Source organism: Opisthorchis viverrini, assembly GCF_000715545.1.
Source record: "Opisthorchis viverrini unplaced genomic scaffold opera_v5_110, whole genome shotgun sequence".
NCBI classification, from domain to species: domain Eukaryota; kingdom Metazoa; phylum Platyhelminthes; class Trematoda; order Opisthorchiida; family Opisthorchiidae; genus Opisthorchis; species Opisthorchis viverrini.
Window position 1 is genome coordinate 1,104,393 of NW_008751760.1, and position 10,789 is coordinate 1,115,181.

General features: G+C 45.3%; 1 protein-coding gene across 1 annotated transcript in view; it reads right to left on the reverse strand.

The window, feature by feature from the left end:
* T265_13794 (hypothetical protein) overlaps window positions 1-10,789 on the reverse strand; it is a gene marked incomplete at both ends in the record, with an annotated part of 28,406 nt that overhangs the window by 12,136 nt on the left and 5,481 nt on the right. The window contains 3 exons of the mRNA XM_009170542.1: window positions 2,152-2,363; window positions 3,543-4,029; window positions 6,449-6,782. Of these exons, the coding sequence (XP_009168806.1) occupies window positions 2,152-2,363; window positions 3,543-4,029; window positions 6,449-6,782 (1,033 nt within the window). The remainder of the gene's footprint in view (window positions 1-2,151; window positions 2,364-3,542; window positions 4,030-6,448; window positions 6,783-10,789) is intronic.

Below are 10,789 nucleotides of genomic sequence, written 5' to 3' on the forward strand. Positions count from 1 at the left end.
CTGCATAGGTTGCGCTGGCTTGGCCACGTGTTGCGTATGCCAGTCGACCGACTTCCTCGAAGGGCTCTTTTCGCACAACCACGTGAAGGGTGGAAGAGAGCCAGAGGCGGTCAAACAATGACTTGGCAGCGAAGTATGAAAGCAATTACCAGCAAACTCAGCTGCGCTGGTCACTGCCGTCTTCCTGGATGGGGACCCCGAGACGGGCCACATCAATGGCTAGGGACATTGTCAGATATGGCCCAGTCGCGCCCTCAATGGCGCTCGTGCATCCAAGCTATCGCCTTCAATGCATAGCTCCTTTTCTAACCCCCCATTCCCACTCGACAGCCCACTGTACCTATCCCCTTCAAACATCGGTGAACGAAACTGCGGCAGCTACAACCACTGTACGACGAGTACGCGGTTATTACAGCTGACAATGATGATGATGAGATGGACCAAGTGGTTAGAACGCGAATTTAGTGATTGGAAGGTTCGTGGTTCGAACCCGACTTCTGCCTCTCGACTTCCCTTGTCTAGGCTTGGGCGATCTGGTAGTATCCCAGCCCTTGTGCTTCCTTCGTGTGGCATGGCAGCTAGGCACCGAAAGGGTGCTACAGCTGGACGATTTTATAACAGATAAGCCCCACGACTGGCTGAGAAAGGGAGGGTGCATGAATGAATGCGAAAAAGTGCATGGTTCAAACAACACAAGTTCTTTGGGAGCCGACGGGTTTAGACTGGTTTGTCTGCACACTGCACGAGGTGAAGGTGCATTCGGGCGACTTCTGGCATGGTAAGGTAAGTCGACTTTTTATTGAACCAACCAGCTATGTCAAATGATCACAGTTATCTAGGATGGTTAAGTAATTTATATCTCCTCTCACTGCGGACTCTCACAAAACTTCGCATAATCGCTTTTCCCGTGGCCTCTCATTGCCCCTGCCCTCCAAAGAGACATTATCACCTCCCGTCGCGAAATAAAGTGTTGAAAACAAGAATCCGCCAATGTATGAATTTGTGGAAGGGCACACAAGACCGCTGCCAGTACACTCTGCATTTTAAAGCGGGGCCGGATGATCACCCTTGCGCTTGATGGAAGGCGCTGAAATAGAAAGGATGTAAATCAGTTTGATCCAGATTACTTCAGAGCGCAGACGCTTGCGGCCGTTTGGATGTGTTCGGTAGGTATTCGCTTCCCACGATCGCTCTTCCACAACACTAATGGTGTTAGACAATTCAAAACCTGGCCACTGAGCCAAAGAAGACAATTCCGGTGAACAGATGCAGTCGTCCTTAAGAGACATTTTCAAATTCATTGACTAACACTCATCCCTTGTAGTGAAAACGGCTGTGGTGAGCAGGGTTCGGAAAATGCTTTATGCGCTAAAAGGGCCAAATTAACTATAATAGTCTTCGTCACGATAGTCTCCAACTGAATGTGTTGCACAAAGGCTGCCTCATGCAGTAGATTATCCTCCGATATACAAAACACCGTCCATACAGAAACATCCTCGCTTTCCAGTTTGCACGATATCAAAATATCAAAGTATGGTTCAATATACAAGACGGCCTTTATGAATTAGATTCAGGTGTATCTCAGCTGGGTACCCCGCCAACATAAACCAAATTTGTATGCGTTTAACGCGACATACTTATAGTTTGGTGTCCTACTAGAAAATAAACTTGAGGGAAATTCGGAGATCAGGTCTACTTGCTGAACCGCAACAAGCGCGAAACCGGCAGCGGGCCACCCGGAGTATTAATCTACCTTATGGATAAAAGAGAATAGAGTCTTTCTAGGTGAGTTACTTAGATTAGTCTTCGGGAGAAACGAGATATGCCGGGACTCAAAGAATGCAGTAATCAAGGTCAGACTTTCTAACTAGTCAGCAAAACAATTCAAGTATTGTTCGTCATCATCAGCTGTAAGGTTCGGGTATTTGTCGTACAGCGGTTGTAGCCGCTACATGATAAAACAACCTAAAACGCAAAAGTTGGAAAGTCCACACACAGAAAGTAAGGCAGGGATATGGAGTTCGAGGCGAATTATACGTACATTTGCAACCCATGAAGTAGTAGCCACGGTTCGGGGCGGAACATAGCGAGACGGTGGTTACATTGAAAGCACAGGTACTCATCAAAAACTAACAATACACACAGACTTACACGTAAGGAAAACTGTGTCGAAGTCACGTCCAAATCTAGACAAGAGCTGGATGTTAGACCCGGAAGTTTTACAGTGATTCGCAAACGGTCTGGCGCACGTAGTGGATTGACATCAGGTGCATCTCGGCAGTTGATCATGTCATAGTCCGAGCTATGGGTAATGGTATAGGCTGGCTCGACTGGTTGATCGGTGTCGATTGAATTGGTAGTTTCTGATGATAAAATTCGATACAATTCGATAAAGGTATCGTGTTCGTGGAAGTCAAAACAATGGTAGTGGAGGTCTACGAGTGAAACTTAAAACGCTACCTGTGAAACATTTTCTTTCTGAATACCTCACAGAATTCAAGGAAACAAAGAAGCGAATAATTCCGGCAGTTGGTCATTAGCACAGGGCAAATTTGACTAATTCACAGGCACCCGTAAGTAATAATAAAAAAGACCAATTGATTGGAAAACCAGAAGTAGTCACAAGAGGGAAGATAGACTGCCGTGTGTGCCTAATCGACACTAATCGATGGTTACATGAAGCAGCGATACAGACCACACAGATTGCAACCAGGGCATTTGGGTTGTAAGTGTCCGTCAGAGCGACTGAGGGTCAGTTCAACCCACTGGGGAGGCCCGCTCACCCAGTACAGTACAGGCTAAACCTAAAGGACCAGAAGTTGGAAGAATAGTCTTCACGAAGCAAACAGTGATAACTGCCATCTTTTGGACAATGACACGAAGACAGTTAATTCAGGATCGCGGAAAAGATCAATCCCAGAAGAAATTTTCAGTCACGTATCACTAGCCACTAGTCGTTAAAAATACAGTGAAATCGACCAAATCCTAAAGCTTAACCGGAGAGTAAAGCATCCGACCTATTTGGGGAAAAGGGATTGCGCACGAGGGTGGGCAAAAAATATATGGGCTTTACGAAATCGTCAACTTCGCAGTAATTAGTAGGGGTAAGGGGAAGTAATAAATGGGCGTTGAAGCCAACGCCCTAGGCTCTGCACCACTAATCGATACATTGTCTCGATCTGAAAACACTACTCGGCGAAGGGAACATGGTCACATATCGAGTGGACTCGCTCAGCCGGCCTACCATAGCTGCCATAGGCAGCGAAATCCTAAATTGCACAACAGCTTCATCTTGAAAGACGTGGCATAGATGCGCATTTTTAGGATACATCAGGAAATCGGACTAGAGACAGTGGAGCAAAGGAAGATATGCTGGCCGCTATTGTGGAGTCGCAGCCAACCGCAGTTTGCATCAGGCCCAGAGAAAACCAAGACGGGAAATAGCATGTATATAGATGAAATAACGACCAAAGTAATGATGGTAGTATAATGACCGAATAGGCGTGTTTATAACATACCCACCGTAATAACTCCCCGCTTACCGATGTTCGTGTGTTTGTCACCTTTTGCAGACTCCTGGGGAAATGGATAAGAAGCCAACCTTTTCAGTGCTTCACGTTGCGCTGGATCATCACACGAAGCGATATCTTCTGTTGTTCGCTTTTTCACTTCAGCCTGACGTTGTTCGAAGTCCGGACGCTGTCGTCGGATGACGGTGGGTCGCGCAACACCTTTATATGAGACACCTTTCAGTAGGATGACGGACCGCAAAATGGCTTCCTCACGAGCAACCACCTCCGAACGTTCGGAAGTGGTTTCAAGAACCGGATCGGTACCGGGTGGCGAGGTGGAATCACGGACGTTTTTAAATAATTGAGCCAAGTTGGTCGCTTGTTGTGCAGTCTTACCCAAACACAAATCAAAATTTCGTTGTACACCCTCAACTGCAGTAACATCGAGTAGTCGACGCATAGCAGGGCTGGTGACGGCCAATTCGAAAGCTTTGGGATGAAATGCGACATCAAAGACCTGGGAAAAAGAGTTTAGCAACAAGTATGTTAATGCAACTGGATCTTTCCATTCACCGATGTGAAATATCTCTTACCGTAAAAGAACATCCCATTTTGCCCAGCTCATCCCTAGAATTTGGCAAGTAAGTGGGCCACGGTAACCCACGGAACTGCTGAACACCTGAGCAATCAACAGGGGACATCGATGAGTAGGCTGAACAATATCATATATTTGGGATCGAGATGGAGGTCGGATTAACCGGAGCTACATGATCGACAGACTAATCTCGTATGGTCACCTGACAGTTGAAAACTGAGTAGACTGAATATAGGCAGCGTCGAAAGCACCATTCCGTTTTGTGAATCCCAAACGTGGGAAACCTAATGGTCAGCCGGAAACATAGTAGATTAAGTAGACGTGATGCCCCGTTACATAACTTTTAAGGTTCTCCAGCAGGCCCCTTCGCCAGCTGTTGGAACGCCTGCAACCTCCTCAGTTAATGCAGTCAAAAAATAGCTGTGCGTGGTCTCCACGATTGCTAGCGAGATATCAAATGAGTGCTTGAGGCCATACAGACAAACTGACGTCATACCAGCGCCATAAGCGTCGGAGGTTCGCAAAAGCCCTGGCTGTTCCGATTCGAGAAGAAATCTCACCTTAAGCCATGCAACTTCAAGGGCAAACAAATTTATCTAACACATCGATTGGTTCGACGAGACCAAGTGCTTCCTTCGGGTGGCATTGGAACTACGTACAGAAAGGGTGTTACGAATGAGACTCTTTCATTCTTTAAGGTTGTCACAAGGAGTCCAGCCAGTGACTGAGACTGAGACTCCAAATGTCCTTCCACGAGCCACTGCACAAAGATAAAGATACCTGAAGAGTGGAATGTGGGACACCTGACCTCCTCCTGAGCGACTTCATGTGCACAACTGAGGTGTGGTCTCGTATGCTTGTTTTCGAGAGATAACGTACACCGATAAAGGAGAGCAAGGTTTTAGGAGGGGTTGCCTGCTGCCAATTTAGACATAGAGTTCGTAGATTTAAGAATGCAACGTGGATCATATCCTTGTAGGTAAGTAGGGTACCATTTTGTTTTATTTTTCAGGGTGATAGATTAGACACGGAATAATGATTAGGGAACTGGCTGAAGAGTTGAGCGCACTGCATCATTCGATGCGTGGGCAGGGGGGTGATATAGGGCCTGCGAACGAATATATGCAGGGGCAAGTGATAAACCCCAGTGGATCGAGCCGAAGGAGGGTCAGTTGAGGTATCCCAACTTGGGTTGTCGACTCAAAAGCCTGGCCCACAAAGCAGTGGGAGGATGTGTGTTTTTGTTTGGGGACCCAGCCCCTAGCCTCTGGCTCAAAATTGCCAACCACGAGGCAGCAGTTGTTATGGTTTTCTAGGGGGACGCTTCCGGAAGCCAATGACTCAATGGACTGACGCGCTAGGCTGCAAGCAATTGACTAGTCTACGCAAAAACCGATATTTACACCAGAACGGCCACCTGAAATTGAGCACTCCCACAGGGAAAACAACACTTTCTCACTGTGGAATTTTCACAACGCCTATGCAAAGATTGAATCTCAAACGTTCAAAAGCCCGATCGACAAGCCAGAAATGCACGGCAGTGCCCCCTACGTGCAAATTAGCCTATGTTCAAGGCGTGCAGACGAAAAAATATCCGCGTGATTTTCAAACTGTCGGAATATGCACACATAATGGCGGTAGTTTGAAGTCCACCCTCCGCAACCTCACAAGTTAAGCTGCTTGGTGTCCAGAAATGCAACAATAATTTTGTTATTTTCCTCATCTTTCGAGGGGCAGTTCTCACTAACACGCCTATGCTTATGGTCGAATGATAGTTGCTGTGGTTCAGCTAATACGTACCTAACTAGCGGTAACAAATTCCGCTTAACACCCAAGCATGAGTCATATGCGGCAGACCCATTGGAAACATCGCATATTTTTGCAGCAGAATGAGACCGATCTTCCAGCCTGCCTTACAATCACTCACGGACCAAGTCCTGTAACTGTGTTCGGCTTATACTGTATGAAAAAGCCTCCTGATTTACATTTTCCGGCTCCCACTGTCTTTAGACCTGTGTAAGCGCATGCAACCTTTTCTAAAATCCACAGTACAGATAAGAGCAGAGCGGGTACACTCAATGGACCAAATACGACGTGGGTGGAGGAAGATCATGGCGAACTACCGCCATTTTCAGTGCACTGCCTAGACAGAAAATTCATTGGAGCCAGCCACTTAACCTCACCCTCGTAAAGTCTAATAGGGAAATGCTAAAAAAGGGTTTATGGTAACTTGGGATCGAAAGTTAGATAATTTTAACTAAGCGAATCCCAGAAACTTCTACCGATGCCATAAGGAAACTCAAATAACTCATAACGAATAAGGAAAAATGACAGAACTAACCATGACACGGTTTTTCTTCTTATCAAAGTCTTCACGCGGTGGGCTAAAGCAATGTGGTAGGTTCCAGTAGCAAGCATTTGGAACAGGCTTCCCATAACTATTCTTGGATGGTTTCATAACAGGACATTCGATCTTAACTGATTTGCAGACATTAATGAAAACTTTGACACATTCCTCGCCCGTTTTATCTACTACCGGATCCACGGTCTGCTGCAGCTTTGATGCATGGACCTTCGGCCAATGGCGAGTCTTTAAGCAATGTCCAGGGGTCGGGTTGACAAATTCGACGTCCATTCCACGCTCCATTTCCATGAGGCGTATTTCTTCTTCATACCTGGCAAAAACAGCAAAAAATTTTGGATTGGTTTGTCTTATGGAAATATTTAAGCAGAGACAAGTTCTATTTCTCAAACACTCCAAAAGTGAAGTAGCTACGTTCCATATGAACCGGTAAACTCACTAGTTTCTTCTGAAGCAACAGGATGACGGATATTCTGGCTCGCATCACATTTATAACGAGGCAAAGTCGGTGAGGATTGCTAAACGTTATCAAAAAAAAACATTATTCTGAATAACTCTTCTAAGACCAGGTGAGTCCATGCTACATCTCGATTGATTTTCAGAGAGTCCCCACTCACTGAAAACAGACCGAAGAATCCACTTCCCGAGGGTGGCCCCTTTGTGAGAAATCACCATACTGACATGCTGTTTAAGGCTGCACTATTGGTCTGTTACATGTTGGGGGATGTTAACAGACATTGAATACACAGATAACATCGCTTCTCTTGTAGCTGGAAGCAAGAAGCACAAGGGTCGGCATACTTCCAAGTTGCCCAAGCCTAGATAGACCACTTTAAAAAACTAGAATAGAGTTTCCACAATGCTTGCGGTGTGTTTCACACCTTCAGTGCCAGGTGCCAATGCATTGCTGAATGAGATAAATATAAACCCAATGATTGTAGACTAACTAGTCGACGTGGTAGATATGTTTATTCACCTGGGTAGAAAGAGCGAAGACAAGGCTGGTTTTCGAATCAGAATGCCAGGGCAACTTCCGCTAACCACCAACATTTGTGAAGTCAATACGACATGAATGTGCCTATGGAAGATAACGTACACACTGCGATCAATGCGATGTTATTGGTTAAGGATTAAGCACTACGCAGTTTAGTCATCAGTTTCCGAAGCACTAGCCGGCTTCAATGAGGACATCTGACTAGAGGTGCATCAAGTCATTTTCCAAAGGAGCCTTCCTGCGATGGTCCAGCCAACCACATTCCATAGGTTACACTGACCAAGTGGACAACAGTCAAATCATTAATTAGTTCACATATCTACACGCTTATCCATTACCAAAACTGGATAAAATGATTGAAGAAATTTCCCGCCATGGTGTCTTAAGCACCTCGGACCTAGTACGCGCTCACCAACAAGTTCCAATCAGTGAGAAAGACAAATCGTATACGGCTTTTGAAGCAGGCAGAGAACTGTTTCAGTTCGGTGTTACCAACAGAGTAGAACGTACTATTGACCATATAATCAAGTCTGAGAACCTAAGTGGCACCTACGCCTACATCGACGTCACTATTTGTGGGACTACTCAAAGTGAGCATGACCAGAACCTCAAATCTTACACTAAAGTAGTAAAAAAATATGGAATTATCCTTAAGTGAAAGAAAAGCATCATAGAAGCCAAACAAATATGCCTTCTCGGCTATGAAGTCTCTGAAGGAATTATCAAACCAGATCCTGAACGAATGAGCACTATTCGTCAACTCCCTAATCCACATGACCCTAAATTCCAACAACGAGTTGTTGGTAAATTTGTTTCTTATTCGCAATGGATACCATACTTCCCTGACAAAGTCAGTGCTCGTCAGAAATAACTTTTCTCTTACCAGAGTGTGTGCAACAGTTCTTCGAAAATTTAAAGGGGAAGTCAGAGAATGCTATGGTTGTGACAGTCGACTACCACTAACCTTGATTGTCGAAACGGACGCTTCAGGCATAGCTATTGCTGCATCTCTGACTCAAAACGGCCGACCAGTGCCTTCTTTTCTAGAATACTGACACAGAGCGAGAAGAATCACTCTGCTACTGAGAAAGAGACATACGCCATCGATGAATCTGTCCGTAAATAGAAGCATTATCTCTTCGGGAAGTACTTCAAGTTTATCACTAACCAGCGGTCGGTTTCCTTTATGTAAGTTGTGTTGCAGAAACGTAAGGTAAGAACGATAAAATCCGGCGGTGGAAAATGGAACTGTCCGCTTTTAGCTACGATGTCAGCTACAGACCTGGTAAAGACAATCTGGTGCCTGACACTTTATCGCGTAATCTATGCGCCAATGTGATCGGTAATGGTAAATTAAAAGAAATTCATGATTCCTTGTGTCATCCCGGAATTACTCGCATGCATCACTTTGTTCTTTCCAAAAACTTGCCGTTTCCCCTTCAAGATGTTAAAGACATCACCACAAAATGTACAGTTTGTGCCGCTATGAAACCGCGGTTACAAAAACCACCCCCATCTACGCTAATCAAAGCGATTCAACCATTCGAACGAATGAGCATCGATTTTAAAAGACCTCTGCCTTCTGTTACTCAAAACCGATATTCCCTTACTAACGTTGACGAGTTTTTCCGCTTTTCATTTGCCTTTCCTTGCTTAGATACATGTGCATCTGCCGTTATTAAATGTCTATGTGAATTACTCTCCTTGTTTGGTATGCCTGCATATGTACATTCGGATCGTGGCTCCTCATTCAAATCTGACGAACTGTCCACATTCCTACATGACAGAGTTTGCACCAGCCGAACAACTGCTTATAATCCCCAGGGGAACAGGCAAGTCAGACGCCTCAATGGGACATTGAAACGCAATCCAACTCAGACTCAAGACTTTCAAATCTGTCACTGGGAGTCGGCTCTACCAGATGCCCTCCACTCTATACGGTCCCTTCTCTGCGTCTCCACGAGTGACGCTCCACATGAACGAATGTTTCGGTTTGAACGGCGGTCATCCTGTGGTTTGTCTATACCAACTTGGCTAATTATTTCAGAAACTGCTTCACTTAAAAGACTTGACCGTGCTTTTAGGTATGTACCCGTCGTGGAGGAAGTCGAACTTATAAATTGCGATCCACATTACGACCATGTTCGTTTTCCTGACGGAGAAGAAGGCACTGTATCCGTCCGCCATCTCGCTTTTTGTGGTGGTCGTACACATGTTAACGAGTTCAAGCGTACCTCATCCAATGAAGGCAATGGCGTTCATAACCCTCTGCCTGACTTACACACGCCTTCGTGCTGAAGATAATGCCGACCACTGCCCTGCCCGGGCGACGCATCTGCTCCAAATACATATGACCCTGGCATCTCTGATTTAGCCAGGCCCCAGCAGCATACGCAGTACCGTATTTTAGGAAACCGAGAAGTCTGACCACACTTAGCATTACCCCTTAGTAGATTTTCACAATCATTCATTCAGTACTTGTGTCCGAGTTACCCCTATATACACTGGTGGATGTCATGACTACCCTTTATGTTCACATTGTCATTTCGTATTAACCATGCTTTCGCCTCCACTTTCAGCTCCTGTACGTCTATTCTTAGACAGGTAAGCGCTACTCACTCTACGCTATTGAATATTGTTCTCGTGTTTAAACAGGATCGATATTCTATTTATAACGATGACTGAGCCGTTGTAGTCGATGGTGCTGGATGCTCTTCCGGACTGAAGTACCTGAAGCACAACCAAATACCCGTTTCAAATCATTTCGTTTCTGACACGCTGACGCCATCCAAAACCTAGAGACACCTCACATCATGTGTCCGCAGAGGCCATGTCTCGCACCCATACAACAACACAGCCCTTACTCTTAGGATCTAGCAAGATGCCTTTTTGACGCCACAAGTGAAGTAAATTAGAAAACGTTATTCAAGCCTTTTGAATTCTTGCACCGACTTTAGCAGACACTTCCGACAGAGCTAATACAACTAGCGAGTGTGTAAAGTTTCCCACAATCTCCAGCGATTCTCTTTGAATTGTAAGGAGTATGTTCGGAGACTGAACGTTCTGAAGCATGACTTTGCAATTGGAAAGTGCGTGGCGCATGCCAGAAGATGGTATAATGGTAGTCAGTCCATTCAAAAGAGCTTGCGCTTCACCTTAGTCTGCGTATCATCATCTGCGTACTCCAGAACGACAAGGCCTTCATCATCACCATTATTATTATTATTATTATTATTATTATTATCGACAGCGTGACATCAGTGTTCAACACCGATGCTTCACTGCCGCGAAGTATGAATCGCACACATACAAATCATAGGGTATAC